General features: G+C 44.4%; 1 protein-coding gene across 1 annotated transcript in view; it reads left to right on the forward strand.

Annotated features, from left to right (window-relative positions):
- crebbpa (CREB binding protein a) overlaps nt 1–12,513 on the forward strand; it is a 163,091-nt gene extending 150,578 nt beyond the window's left edge. Inside the window, exons 26-31 of the mRNA XM_063059452.1 lie at nt 613–726; nt 1,876–2,041; nt 4,773–4,940; nt 6,649–6,810; nt 7,998–8,279; nt 9,585–12,513. Coding sequence (XP_062915522.1) covers nt 613–726; nt 1,876–2,041; nt 4,773–4,940; nt 6,649–6,810; nt 7,998–8,279; nt 9,585–11,735 — 3,043 coding nt within the window. The 3' untranslated portion in view covers nt 11,736–12,513. The remainder of the gene's footprint in view (nt 1–612; nt 727–1,875; nt 2,042–4,772; nt 4,941–6,648; nt 6,811–7,997; nt 8,280–9,584) is intronic.
- Nucleotides 12,514–16,112: the final 3,599 nt, after the last annotated feature.

Raw genomic sequence — 16,112 nt, forward strand, 5'->3', positions numbered from 1 at the left:
CAACACACAAAATGCTGCAGGATCTCAGCAGGCCAGGCAGCGTCTATGGGGAAAAATAAACATTCAACATTGGAGGCTGAGACCTGAGTCCTGTAGAAGGGTCTTGACCTGAAATGTTGACTGTTTATCTATTTCCATAGATACTGCCTGACCTGCTGAGTTCTTCCACTATTTTGTGTGTTTCTTTAGTGAAATACAGGTTCATTTCACTCAACTGTAATGAATGAGATTCAGTTAAACATTTTGAAATTTGAATGATGAAACAAAATAATTGTTATAGGAAAGATGTATTTTTACCCCAATAGTGTAAAGCTGAGATATACAGATGGGTTGAATGGGAACCTTAATAGAGAGGTCAGTAACTGGATTTAAAGTAAATAGTGGAAAGATTAAAGGGAGGGAAGGAAGAGCTTCTTAACGGAGATGACGGTAAGAGCCTTGAACTCTAGATGGGCTTAAATACTCAAAGCATTGTTGTCCCGTTATCTGGAAAACTAATCAAGAGCTAGAGAGCGTAGTGAAACTAGATTTTCAGCTGTCATGGACTTGATTCTACAGTAGACACTTTGTTTTCCCATCACTTACCTTTCTCTGACATTGTTGTTCTCGCAGGCGTGTGTACATATCATACCTTGACAGTATTCACTTTTTCCGCCCACGATGCCTGCGAACTGCAGTTTATCATGAAATCTTAATTGGTTACCTGGAGTATGTGAAAAAACTTGGGTAAGTTCCACTTTAGCACTTTGGATTTTTTGTTAGTTATTGTGTGTAATGATTTGTGTTATGGATATGCTGTGCCCTTCTCCTATCTCATCTATTATTCAAATGCATTCCCAATAGTCATACTTTTCCTGGTTCTTTTTATAACTCATAAAATGCTTCCATTACAAATGAGTTTCCCTTGTTTATCCTGTTCCAAAACATTTTGTTTTAAGAGGGATGATTGATAAGTTTGTAGCCTAAGGTAGAAAGGGTCCATTTTAGAAAACCTAGCACATTTATTTTTCAACATAGTCCCCTCCTACATTTACACACTTAGTCCAGCAGTTGTGGAGCACACGGATCCCTTCTTTGCAGAAGTGGTCCACAGCAGGGGTGATTGATAAGTCAGTGGCCTAAGGTAGAAGGAGATGAGTTATTAACTTCAAATTTTCTGCATAATCACTCAAAGAGTTGAACTGCACGTGCATGTAGTGAGAGCGTCTTGGACGGACCTCCAGGTGGTCCACAGCAGGGGTGATTGATAAGCTTGTGGCCTTGGGTAGAAGGAGATGAGTTATACGGCTCTTGTTACATTCCTTGTATTTTGAAGTACAGTTTCATCTACATCCAGATGGAATATCTTTGAACAGTTGCAATTTATTCTGAAATATGTAGGTAAACGTAGCAGTTTTCCTTGCATTCTTTAGATGAGGATAGTAGAGTCAAAGAGTCCTACAGCACAGAAACAGGCTCTTCGGTCCAACTGGACCATGCCAACCAGGATTCCCAGCTAAGCTGGTCCCATTTGGCCCATATCCCTCTTCCCAACCAGGGGTCCACAGACCCCCTTGCTTAATGGGATGGATCCATAGTATAAAAAAGATTATGGTCTAAATATCTCCTATCCATGTACATTCTCAACATCATTAATGTAACTGCCTCAACTACTTCCTCTAGCAACTTGTTCCATATACTAACCACCGTTTGCATAAAGAAAAAATTGCCCCTCAGGTTCCTATTAAATCTCTTCCTGCTCACCTTAAACCTATGTTCTCCAGTTTGTGATTTCCCAACCTTGGGAGAAAGACTGTGCACATTCACCTATCTGTGATACACTAGCTACAACTCACTGAATTATTTATTTTGCCTCTGATCTGCTGTTATGCACAGGTTTACACAAGGCCATATATGGGCATGTCCTCCCAGTGAAGGTGATGATTACATCTTCCACTGTCACCCAGCTGATCAGAAGATCCCCAAACCTAAACGGTTGCAGGAATGGTATAAGAAAATGCTGGATAAAGCATTTGCTGAGCGAATCATACACGATTACAAGGTTTGTTCTTCTATTATTAGTTGCCATGAATGTCTCAGTATAATCCAGTTGCTTTGTAATGCTGACCAGTGGAGTCTTGCACAACCAATATTTGATCCTGACTTCTTGTTACTCTTACAGTCTCTTGTTGTTCAAATATTCCAGCTCCCAAATGGAATAAGGATAAATCGTGGAAAAGCTACCCTTAAAGTAAAGCTTTGTCCAAATAAGCTGAACAATTATAATCCTATGTCTGTGTTAAAGTATTTGTTCAAACTATGTTATTAGCTATCAGAACGACTGGTTGTGGATTGTAACAGCTGGGGCTACTCACTGTACTCTGGGTAGCTCCAAAGTACTTCAAGTTCAGAAATGGGAAATCCTATTTTCTGCTGCTGGGAAAGGATTTCTGATTATTCCATCATGTGTCTTGAAGCTTTGAGGTCCATGGATTTTACATTGCTGCCTGGATGTTCATTGAAGCCTATGGAAGTGGAAAGTTTCTTTTTTGTCTGTTGGATAACTTAAATACTTTCTTTTTACTTTCCCAAGTTTCTCTAACGTGAGTGCTAGAACAGCACACACACAAAATGCTGGAGAAACTCAGCAGATCAGGCAGCATCTATAGAGGGGAATAACAGTCAACATTGCGGGCTGAGACCTTTCATCAGGACTGGAAAGGAAGGGGGAAGATTCCAGAATAAAAAGTTGGGGGGAGTGACGGTGGAAGGAGACTAGCTGCAAGTTGATGGGTGAAGCCAGATGGGTGGGAAAGTTAAAGGGCTGGAGAAGAGGAATCTGATAGGAGAGGAGAGTGGACCGTGGGAAAAAAGGAAGGGGGGGACCTGGGAAGAGGTAATAGGCAGGTGAGGAGAAGTAAGAGGCCAGAAGGGGGAATAGAAGAGGTGGGGGGGGGGAATTACCAGAAGGAGAAATTGATGTTCATGCCATCATATTGGAGGCTGCTTAGACGGAATATGAGGTGTTGCTGCTCAACATGAGAGTGACTCATCATGGCGAGAGAGGAGGTTATGGACCAACATGTTGGAATGGGAGTGGGGATAGGAATTACAATGAGTGAGTTCAGAATTCCTGACTTTTAAATGTGTAACAATCAGAATATTACTGTAGATGAAACTGTGGTCTGCTGTTTCCTGGTCCGGTGTTCTGTGGTCTGCTGTTTCTTGGTCTGACATGTTTGAATTTGGCACCATTAGTTTGCAGAGCAGCCACCAGGGTGATGGTATTAATTAGCTGCACGAACTGCCGTGCTTAGTTATTTTCACTTTCTTTTTAAACTTTTATATATGCATGCTTCAACAGCTTTAAGTATAAAAGTAAGTACAATATAGCTATTTTTACTGAGTTTGGGGATAGCCAGGGAAGAAGGAAGCAGTATTCATCATGTACACAGTGTTCATTAAGTTCAAGTTTATTGGCATTCAACCATATGTATATGTACTGCCAAACAGATCAGCGTTCCCCCAGACCAGCACAGTACATATAACTAACACACGCAGCACATAAAGTACTATTACCACAAATAAATTCAGAAATAAAAGGTGCATTTGTAACACAAGTTAAAAAAGTAAACAGTATATTGCGACTGGGGCTTCATACGTGATGAGACCTGGGTGGTGCCAGGGAGTTCAGTAGTCTTAACAGCCTGGAGGAAGAAGCTGTTTCCCATCCTCACAGTTCTTGTCCTAATACTACGGTGCCTCCTGCCTGATGAGAGGGGGCCAAAAAGACTGTTGGGCAGATGGCAGGGATCGTTGACGATGCTAAGAGCCCTGCTTACGCAGCGCCCCTGATAAGTATCTCTGATGGGTGGAAGACAGACCCCAATGATCCTCGCAATCCTTTGTGGGGTCTTGCAGTCAGATGCCTTGCAATTCCTGTACCAGACGGTCAGGACACTGCATGGTACTTCTGTAAAAATTGGTTAGATTGGGGTGGAGGAGGGCTGTTGTGCTTTCTTAACCTGAGAGGTGGTATTGAGGGACTGGGTGAGATACCTGAACACAATTATCAGCAATAATTGAGGCATCTATTGTGGTTGAAGTGTGGTTCAATTCCCTGTGCCTCAGCTTGATTTCAGAACCATTCACTTCCATCAGCAGTTTTAGAGTTTATCTCTTTCTCTGTCATCAAACCAATTCATTGAGTATCAAATGCAAAATCAGTTAGAATCAGGTTTAATACCACTACATATGTGGTGAAATTTGTTGTTTTACACCAGCAATACATAAAAATCTATAGATTACAATCAATAAGCAGTGCAAAAAGAGCAAAAATGGTGAGGTGAGTTGATGGGTTCATTGTCCATTCAGAAATCTGGTGGTGGAGGGGAAGAAGCTGTTTCTGAAATGTTGAGTGTGTGTCTTCAGACTCCTGTACCTCCACCTTGATGGTAGCGATCAGAAGAGGGCATTGCCTGGGTGATGGTGGCCCATAATGATGGATGTCGGTTTTTTGAGCATCGTCTTTAGAAGGTGTCCTCGATGGTGGGGAGGCTGCTGGCCGTCATGGCTGGCCACCAAAAGAGCAAAGATAGTACATTTGAGCTGCTGACTTTCGCCATAATCGATGTGCTTCTGTATGAAATGTGTGTCTGTATTTTAAAATAACAGGACATTCCATTCTCTAACAACCTTTGAATATTTTCCACAAGTACATCCTATACTATATGCACTCCTACATAGGACAAGACATGTCATTTGATGTTAATTTAGTTTTAATTTGCTGCCAGGATATCTTCAAACAAGCAACAGAGGATCGACTGATCAGTGCAAATGAGTTGCCTTATTTCGAAGGTGATTTCTGGCCCAACGTACTTGAAGAAAGCATAAAAGAGCTGGAGCAGGAAGAAGAAGAACGGAAAAGAGAGGAGAACAGCATTCCTAGTGAAACCCCGGATGTGAGTGTTGAGAAGTGACTGATATGACATTCATGGATATTAAACTTGCAGGAATGTTTGTTTTAACCGTTTGGTTACAGGCCATAAAGCAGGAAGTGAGTCAATCCGGCCTACTCTCTCATACCTAATGACCTAATGTTTTACAGTTTACTGTTTCAACAGTTCCTTATTCACACTTGCAATATACTGTGAATGCTGGGAATGTGAAAAGATTTCAGTAATTACCCGTTGGTTCAATTCCCGCCGCTGTCTGTAAGGAGTTTGTACATTCTCCTCGTGACTGTGTGGGTTTCCCCCGGGTGCTCCAGTTCCCTCCCACATCCCAAAGATGGACGGGTTATCATTAGTAAGTTGTGGGCACCCTGTGTTGGTGCCAGAAGTATGGCGACACTTGTGTGCTATTCCCAGTACATCCTCAGACTGTGTAGGTCATTGACACAAAAATGACGCATCACAGTTCACTGAATGTATCAATGTATGCGTGAGAAATAAAACTAATCTTTAATCCTTGAAATAAAAAGAGAACAGATCAAATCAGGCAGCATGATGGAGAGAAACAAAATCAGTGCTTCTCTTCCTCTTAGGAACTTGTATACCGTGTGCCCCATTGTTGATAAGTTTATTGATATTGACCAGAAGTTCATTAACTGGGTTATTTGTACAAGAAAAATATAGTATTTTAAACTGATTTAAATTGAAATATTCCTCTAGTCTGTGTTTTGGTATTTGGCCTCATGTTAATTTGAATCTCGGGGGATTTGGTCAAATGATGAGCATTTGATGTTTGAAGTTCAACATTACAGCAGTTGCATGAGACCAATAGTTCTGTTGGTGAGGAGTTTGTGAGTGAGCAACAGATCCTGTTTCAAAGTGCAGAGCACTCATGGAGATAGTTCATACTCATACCCTTCAGGAATATTCAGTCGCAACGGTAGTGATGCAACAGAGAAAATTTACAAGGCTGTTGCTGGGACCTGAAGACCTGAGTTAGGGAAAGGTTGAATAGAATAGGACTTTATTCCCTGGAGTGTAGAAGAAAGAGGGGAGATTTTATAGAGGTATACAAAATTATGAGGGGCATAGAAAGGGGCAAGCAGGCTTTTTTTACTGAGGTTGGATGAGACCACAACTAGAAGTCAAGGGTTAAGGGTGAAAGGTGAAATATTTAAGAAGAACATTAAGGGAAATTTCTTCACTTAGAGGATGGTGAGATTGTGAATCAAGCTTGCCAGCACAAGTGGTGGATGTGGATTTGATTGAGAGAAGTTTGGATAGGTACATGGATGGGAGGGGTATGGAGGGATATGGTCTGGGTGCAGGTTGATGGAGCTAGGCAAATAAATAGGTCAGCACAGACTAGATGGGCTAAAGGACCTGTTTCTGTGCTATAGTGTTCTATGACTCTCTGTAATTATCTAATGTGAAAACAACGCATTCATTTGTGTGCTGTACCTGGGTAGAGTGGCCAATTCCTGTCAGAGACCTGTGGGCTCTGCATGATCACTGTGTGCTTGGGTTAATACAGACAGGGCAAATTCATAGTCCTTTGACAGAAGTGCTTTTAAGTATCCAGAATGCAAGCATGAATATCGACTGTGTTGGTACATCAGAAGGCAGCAAAGCTGTAAGAAATCTCTGTGTAAAGTAACAGTTAAGAAGACTGCTGTGCAATACAGAAAATTGTTTCAATGCCCTTTTTATTTTCCAGGGAAAGAAAGGAGACAGCAAAAACGCAAAGAAAAAGAACAATAAGAAAACCAACAAGAATAAAAGCAGCATTAGTCGAGCTAACAAGAAAAAACCCGGAATGCCGAATGTAGCCAATGACTTGTCACAGAAGCTGTATGCCACAATGGAAAAGCATAAAGAGGTACTAACTGCATCGGAGATTTAGACTCGGCCAGCCCAAGCAGTTGTTTTGTCTTCCCAATTTGTTCTTCTTTCCCAAAGCACTACTGGCAGTTGTGCTTCTGCTGAATATCTAAAAAGTTAACCTCTGGGGTGAAAGGAGTCCCACTCCTATTGTAATCAGGTAAACCCCATGGTGAAGGGTATGTATGGCAGAATTGGTCATCCCCTCATTTAGGTAGTTTGCTGATAGTCAGTATCATTGCTTAGAATGGAACGAGAACCTCTTGAGGATGTCAAAAGAGATGGAGCACATTCCACCAAGAATCTAGAGAATTCTGGAGAACCTGTTGTATTAGATTTCAAATTTATAAATAATCCTGCTTAATTATATTATACCTCACCAGTTATTCCTTATCTCTGCATAACTGCTGTAGCTTTAATTGTTACTGTAGTTAGTCAATGCTGAGTTCCAAGCAACTGACATAGTGGTTCTATTTAATATCAGAGAATTTATACAATGTACAACCTTAAGTTTTTACTCTCCAAAGACATCCTCAAAACAGAAGAAAAATCCCAAAGAATGAATGACAGAAAAACATAAGAGCCCCAAAGCCTCCATCCTCCTCCCACGCAGAAGCGGCAACAAACAGTGTCAATTCTCCCCCCACTAATTCTAGCAAAAAGCATCATCATTCCCACCAGCTGCCACGCAAGTAACAGCAAAAAGCTCCCAGAGAGAGACCATGGTTACAGTACATCAAAAAAGCACTGTTCATTCCAACAATTCAACATCCTTCAGGCTCTCTCTCTCACTAGCAAGATATAACTCCTTCCACAGCGAGAAGGGAGTCAAGCAGTCACTGTTTCGATGTTAAAGTCACAGTCTAAGGCGTTGTTTTTTATTTTGAGTTCCCCAACTTGAGAATCCGTCACTCTCTCCCACCCTCACATTCTACATCCATAAAGTGACACTAGGCACAGGAGTATTTGTAGCTAAGGTGTTTCTGATAAAGTAGTGGTGGTTGGGGAGTGTGGAGGGATGGTTTAGTGGGTGGAGGTGTTGATCAGCCCTGCTGCTTGGGGAAAGTAACTCTTTTTGAGTCTGTTGATCCTGGTGGATTACTTTAAAGTGCACTGAATTTGCAGCTAGCATTAATGTTCAGAGCTGTGTTGATAAGCCAGTCTTTGCTATTCCTTGTTTTTCAGGTATTTTTTGTTATCCATTTTCACGCTGGGCCAGTGGTGAATACCTTACCATCTGTTGTGGACCCTGACGCACTGCTGAGCTGCGATCTGATGGATGGCCGTGATGCTTTTCTGACCCTGGCCAGGGACAAACACCTGGAGTTTTCCTCGCTGCGGCGTGCAAAGTGGTCCACCATGTGTATGCTGGTGGAGTTGCACAATCAAGGCCAGGACCGGTTCGTTTACACGTGTAATGAGTGCAAGCACCACGTGGAAACACGGTGGCACTGCACGGTCTGTGAGGTAAGGGCTTAACTCCTTCTCTTCCTTAGTGCTCTGGGTCACTTGTGCCACTTTGAAAGCAGGAGAGGTGTGCATTACCAGCTTCACTTTACTGGTCAGACCACATTTGGATCATTGTGAGGTCCCATATCTAACAAAGGATGTGGTCCTGACAAGGTTCATGAGAATGGTCCCAAGAATTAAAGGGTTAATGAATAAAGAGTGTCTGATGGCCAGAGGATGGTGAATCTGGAATTTGTTGCCACAGACAGCTGTGGAAGCCAAGTCATTAGGTATACTTAAAGCAGAGGTTGCTAGGTTCTTGGTTAGTCAGGGCGTCAAAGGGTACGGGAAGAAGGCAGGAGAATGGGGTTGACAGGGATAGTAACTCAGACATGATGGAATGGTGGAGCAGACTCGATGGGCCGAATGGCCTAATACTGCTATTGTTTTTGGTGTAGTTACTAATGACAGAGCCGTACAGCAGCATTCATGTGAGCTGACACCTGCTACTCAACTCAGTGGGAAGCACAGTGGGGTCACAGAAACAAGGAAAAAGTTGGCCAGGGATCATTCCACCATCCACTACGCACATGTTGACCATGGCTGGAGGGAGGAGGGGTTTCCTGTGCCCTCATCCCACAGGCCAGAGGAAGTGACTGAACACCACCAATCTTTTAATTCTTGTGTGTACACTCATTGTCTTTCAATATTCTTTCCAGAATGCCAACATTTTGAAGTGAATTGATTCATAATATGGAGAACATTGATATTTACACGTGCTGTGCTAAATTCAGAATCAGGTTTAAAATCACTGGCATATCTTGTGAAATTTGTTGTTTCGTGGCAGCAGTACATAATAAAAATATATAAATTATAGTAAGCGTACATTAAAAATTACATTAAGTGAGTTGTGCAAAAATAGTGAGGTAGTGTTCATGGGTTCATTGTCCGTTCAGAAATCTGATGGAGGGGAAGAAGCTGTTCCTGAAACGTTGAGTGTGAGTCCTCAGGCTGGAGAGCCTCCTCTTTGATGGTAACACTAACAAGGGAATGTCCTGGGTGATGGGGGACCTTCATGATGGAAGCTGCCTATTTGAGGCATCACCTTTAAAGATGGGGAGGCTGATGCCCAAGGTGGAAGTAGCTGAGTTTATAACTTTCTGCAGGATTTCCAATCCTATGCCATTCTCCTCTTGGATACTGTTGCAATGTTTATTATTTATTTGGAGATACAGGATGGTAACAGGACCTTCTGACCCAGTGAGATTTGATTGTTTGCTGTAATGCAGTGTTTCATTTCTCTTTCTCTTTCCCCATCCCCAGGATTACGACCTGTGTGTTAACTGCTACAATGTGAAAGGCCACGAACACAAAATGGTTAAATGGGGCCTGGGCTTGGATGACGAGAGCAGTAACCAACCGGACCCACTTTCCAAGAGCCCGCAGGAGTCCCGCCGTCTCAGCATCCAGCGCTGCATCCAGTCCTTGGTCCACGCCTGTCAGTGCCGCAACGCCAACTGCTCGCTGCCGTCCTGCCAGAAGATGAAGCGGGTCGTCCAACACACGAAGGGCTGCAAGCGCAAGACTAATGGGGGCTGCCCTGTCTGTAAGCAGCTCATCGCCCTCTGCTGTTACCACGCGAAGCACTGCCAAGAGAACAAGTGCCCCGTGCCGTTCTGCCTGAACATCAAACACAAGCTGCGCCAACAGCAGCTGCAGCACCGGCTGCAGCAGGCGCAGATGCTGCGCCGGAGGATGGCCACCATGCAGCGTGGGAATGTGCCTCAGCAGAGCCTGCCTTCTCCTACCTCAGCCGCGCCAGTGACCCCCACGGGGCAGCAGCAGCCTGGCACGCCCCAGACACCCCAGCCCCAGCCCCAGCCCCAGACCCCGCCGTCAGGCAACCTGCCCAGCGGATTCCCTAACCCGCCCAGGACTCAGCCCCCTAGCACCGCCGTCTCGCAGGGGAAGCCCACCGGCCAGGCAGCAGCCCTCCCCCAGGCCCCTGCCCCTCAGCCGCCACCGGCCGCGGCACTGGAGGTGGCCCGGCAGATCAAACTGGAGGCCCAGCAGCAGCACCACCTCTACCAGATGGCCAGCATGAACAATGGGCTGGGCATGGCCCGGCAGAACGCCATGGGCCAGCAGATGGGGCCCGTCAGTCAGATGCCACCCGTCAGCATGAAGGTAGCCCGTCTGCCGGTGGGTCAGGTCATGCCAGGGACTCAGCCGGCGCAGTGGCCGCAGGGAACGACGCTCTCGCAGCCCCAGCCTCTGCCGGCGGGCGTGCCCCGGAGCAGCGTGCAGATGACGTCCCCGCAGACGTCGGCGGGCCAGAGGATGCCGGGAGCCCAACAGCCGCCTCGTAACAGCGTCCCACCCAACGCTCTGCAGGACCTCCTCCGGACCCTGAAGTCACCGAGCTCCCCTCAGCAACAGCAGCAGGTTCTCAACATCCTCAAATCCAATCCCCAGCTCATGGCGGCCTTCATCAAACAACGAACAGCCAAATACCAGGCCAGCCAGCCGGGTCTGCAGTCTCAGCAGCCCCCGGGCAGGGTGCCAGCGGCGGGCATGCACGCTCAGCCGGGCATCCTGAGCCCCATGCAGGCTGCTGCCCAGCGACCTGCCTTATCCCCACAGCAGCAAGGTTTGGCGGGCATGAATGCCCAGGGCCAGACCATGGGTTTGATGAACCCTGGACACAATGCCAGCCTGAGCCCACAGTACCGGGACCTGTACATCAGGAGGCAGCTGATTCAGCAGCAGCAGCAAGGCACCGCCATGACCGGGGCGATGGCGGGCCACACGCAGTTCCAGCAGCCACAAGGACCGGCGTACCCGCAGGGCGTACCTCAACAACGCCTGCAGCAGCACCTGCCCATGCAGGGAGGACCAATGGGGCAGATGGGGCAGATAAACCAGCTGAGCCAGTCCGGGATGGGGACGGACGGGGCGCCCACCATCCAGCAGGCCCTGCAGCAGAGGATTCTCCAGCAGCAGCAGTTAAAGCAGCAGCAACTGAGCTCGCCAGGACAGCCCAACCCCATGAGCCCCCAGCAGCACATGCTCTCAGGACAGCCGCAGTCATCCCACCTCCAGAACCAGCAGATCGCCACCTCCCTCGGCAACCAGGTGCGGTCTCCACAGCCAGTGCCCTCTCCGCGGCCCCAGTCGCAGCCTCCGCATTCCAGCCCTTCGCCCAGGATACAGCCACAGCCGTCCCCCCACCACGTCTCCCCGCAGACCGGCTCCCCGCACCCCGGACTCGCAGCGCCCCAGGCTAACCCCATGGATCAGGGACATTTTAGCAGCCCGGAACAGAGTGCAATGCTTCCACAACTGACTAACCCTAGCATTAGTGGTATACACAGCGCCACTGGGGACTTAGGACTGGGCGCTGACACCTCCAGCCTAACGAGCTCCACCATTACATGTGACACACTAGAAAAATTTGTGGAAGAAAACTTGTAGCATTTTGGGAGACGTTTATCCTGATAATTTTTGTACTGAAAATTTCAGCTGTCTGGGGACACACAACCCCGAGGAGAAACTGCAACTTCCTGAGACTTTGAGGGTTGACTTGCTGTTGAATACAAAGAATATATTTTTTGTTCAGACTGGTTGCACATTCTGCTTGAGTTTTGCTTTTTCATTTTGTTTCTTGTTTTACTTTGTTGCTAATGCCTGATTTTTTTAATGGAAATGAATGCATTCATTATATTATTCATATTTTTTATTTTGTACTTTTCAGACTTTAAGCATTTTTGTGTTTAAAAACCGGGAAAAGTTTTCCTAGGAAATGCAACATATAATGTATACCAATAATTTTCTGCCGTGTTCTGGGAAGGTTTTTCTATAGTGAAGTCTGTGCGGGCGTTTCAAGTATTGAATTTGTATAGATAGGAATAGACCATTGCACACATGTACCGGCTGAAGCCAAACCTTGTCTTGCAGATGTAGAAATTGTTGCTTTGTTTCATGATAAACTGGTTTTAGTGAAACTAGGATGATCACTGATAGATTGTGGTGATTTTAATAGAAGAACTATCTTTCCTTTTTCCTTCTCCATTCTCTGTGAAACTTGAAATGAGAAGAAAGCAATTATAGTGTAAATCATGCAAGTTATATAATTACTATAAATAAGGAAACAAAACTCTCAATCACTGTATAAACTGGTTAAAACTCATTTCTTACTTATATACCATATTGTTAAATAAACTGTGTGCAACAGAAAACAGGTTTGTATTTCTTTAGTATTTAAAGCAATGTTTTTAAAAAAAAAAGGGAGTATATGTTTAAATTTCCCTCTTTGAGCCCCGTTAAAGGCATTGATTAAGAGTGAAGAACTCAAAGTCCAGTTTTTAGAATTGAGTTTACTTTTCCAATGGTGTTTATAATTTAGACGCCTGTATTTGCTCCATGATCCCAGTCACAGGACGGGCACACACGTACACTATCACACATCTCACAAGTACACCATCACACAAATGTGCACAAGTACACTACCACACAGATCTCACACGTACACCATCACACAAATGTGCACACGTACACTATCACACATCTCACAAGTACACCATCACACAAATGTGCACAAGTACACTATCACACAGATCTCACACGTACACAATCACACAAATGTGCACAAGTACACTATCACACAGATCTCACACGCACACCATCACACAAATGTGCACAAGTACACTATCACACAGATCTCACACGTACACCATCACACAAATGTGCACAAGTACACTATCACACAGATCTCACACGTACACCATCACACAAATGTGCACACGTACACTATCACACATCTCACAAGTACACCATCACACAAATGTGCACAAGTACACTATCACACAGATCTCACACGTACACAATCACGCAAATGCGCACGTACATACAATTATGTAAGTTCACACACAGAAAGCCATCCACACCTGCACACTACCTTCCACAAGACCACCAGAAATAAGGAGTCTTTTCATCCTGTGATTTGGAAGCTCCATCTTCAGCTTACCTCAAACTCAGTAACTTGTCTTTGCTTCAACTATTCATTTTTAATAGGAAATTAAATTCTGTTACGCCACGATTTTTATACAGTGTGTAAGGTTTCAAGTGTGATTTCAGGCAGCCTCAATCTATCTCGCTAACTGTGTAACTAAGTGTAAAGAAGGATGCTGACTGCTGGGACACTTACTGCCTTCATCAGATTACTTAATTCCTTCTTGGGGTCTGAGCTGCCTGCATGGAGGTGTTTTTTATGTCTGCATTTCTGAATTATGCAAATTCAGCAAAGTACTCATCTGTGGTGAGTGAGAGTATTGCAATCTGGTGCCCTGACACTGGATACATTCAATTTCAGACGCTTGCTGTGTGTTGGGTTTTCCCTCTGAGTATATATTTCTGATTGAGTTTATTTTGTTTAATGTTGATGATATGTACATTGAAGAACAGACGCAGCTTGCCTTCGATGGGCTCCTGGCATACTTGTTTAATAAGTTACAAGATCCCCTTCATTTGACCACATTTAAAATCTATGAAAATAAAACCTGTGTTATTGGATCATGTGTATAAAATTCTGCAGCAACTGTGTACTCACTTCTCCCTTCTCACTCCTGGTTAGCTCAATTTCAGTGATACCATAGCTTTCTAAAGGTTTTGACCAAGTGTTTGTGGTATCTGGTCTTGTTTTTATGTGCATTTTCTTTCTTCACGACCTTCATTTTGCAGGATTTCATAGTTTTGCTCTGCTCTTTAGAAGTTTTTTTTTGATTCTGAGCCAATATTTTAGAATTAACGTGGGTGTGATGAAGGGTCTTGGCCTGAAACGTTATATCCATAGGTGCTGCCTGACCTGCCGAGTTATTCAGAGATACGGCACGTTTCCGGCCCAATACCGGCCACAACACCTATTTAATCCGAGCCTAATCACGGGATAACTTACAATGAGCAATTAACCTACCAACCAGTAGGCCTTTGGACTGTGGGAGGAAACCAGAGCACCTGGTGGAAACACACGCAGTTATGTGGAGAACATACAAACCCCTGACAGACAGTATAGGATTTGAACTCTGAACTTCAGATGACATTGTGCTACTGTGGCATGCCTTGGTGAGTTCCTCCAGCAGTTTGTGTGTGTTGAACACAAGCCAAGTCTGCTTAATTCTCCTCATAACAAACTAGGAATCAATCTAATGAATTGTTATTACACCTCTGTGGCAAGTTCTAATGTTTTTTGGAGATAAGGAGATCAGCAGTAGTGATTAGATATTATTTGCACCTATTATAGGATAGTATGAATTACACCATCATGAGATGAAATTCGAATGGAAGGTGTCCAAAAAAAAATCACAATTTGCTTTAAAACCTTCATCTTTTCATGAATTTAGGTGCTGTGCATCACTATTCCAGCAGGGGGCGTCAGGTTTCAATTCCAGCACCGTCTGTGAGGAGTTGGTATGTTCTCACTGTGAACGCGTGGCTCTCCCTCCTCCCACAGTCTGAAGACTTACCAGTTAGTAAGTTAATTGGTCATTGTAAATGGTCCTGTGATTAGGGTTAAATAGGTAGATTGCTGTGTGGTGCAGCTCGTTGGGCCAGAAGTTCTGATTCCACGCTGTATTTAAATACAGTGAATAATATAAATAAAGTAAAATATTTTTACAAAATGGTGCATTGCAGTAATGTGTTCATCAGAATGGGAAATACTAAGTTGAGCATTTCGATTAAATAGTGAACAGGAATGGCAAGGTAAGCACGTTTACATTTTTGTACACATGATTTGCATCTGCAGAATCACTTACGTTTGGAAGAGATTGTGCTCAGTTCAGATGCATAGTTCGCAGTTTATTTTTATCTGATGTCTTTAATGTAAAACTTCACAGGATATTTCATTTGGAGCATTATTTGACACTATAGAAACCTGCAACTTGCCTCAGTGAAGCATCTGCAACTAAGGATGCTCCCCCCACTTCTGCCTATTCGCCAGTGCTGTACAGGTAGTGATGCTCCCTGCCCTGTTGAGTCACTCCAGCATTTTGTGTGTGTTGCTCATGATGTCTGCCCCTGGTTAAGGCAAGAGCATTGAATTTGATATTTAGGTGAATGTAGAGAGACCGAGCAAAGAAGCTCGAACACCAAGGATGCCCGTTCACACCTTCCATTAAACAGAATCAGGTTTAGTACCACTGACGTATGTTGTGAAACAGGTTGTCTGGCAGAGGCAGTATGTTGGAATACATAATAAAAACTAAACAGAAATACATAAAAATTAAATTAGTGGAAAAAGAGAGCGAAGAAAACAGTGGGTTCATTGTCCATTCAGAAATCTGATGTGGGAGGGGAAGAAGCTGTTCCTGAAATGTTGAGAGTGTGTCTTCAGGCTCCTGTACCTCCTCCCTAATGGTAGTAGTGAGAACAGGGGTGTCCTGGGTGATGGGGGGGTCCTTAATGATGGATGCTGACTTTTCGAGGCACTGCCTTTTGAAAGTGACCTTGCTGCTGGGGAGTCTAGTGCCTGTGATGGAGCTGGCTGAGTTTACAACAGATAGATACAGCTGTTTGAGTCTGTACTACCCATCACTCATCCATTTACACTAACGCTACAGTAACCCCATCTGCCGAGAAGGTCAGTTTTCAGCACTTTACCATTGTAAATAGTTGGTGAAACAAAAGAACACCAACTCTTGGATGATCAAGCAGTATTCCAGAAATTCAACCTGGCCTTTCTCATTGTCTTCCCTTGTGACCTTGACATGGTTTCAGCAGGAAGAGGGTGAAAGTGACGTTCTGCAGATCCAGCCAGGTTAAATTTCTGTAGAACATCTTCAAAGTAGTGCAGAG

This window comes from Mobula hypostoma, chromosome 9, assembly GCF_963921235.1.
Source record: "Mobula hypostoma chromosome 9, sMobHyp1.1, whole genome shotgun sequence".
Lineage (NCBI taxonomy): Eukaryota > Metazoa > Chordata > Chondrichthyes > Myliobatiformes > Myliobatidae > Mobula > Mobula hypostoma.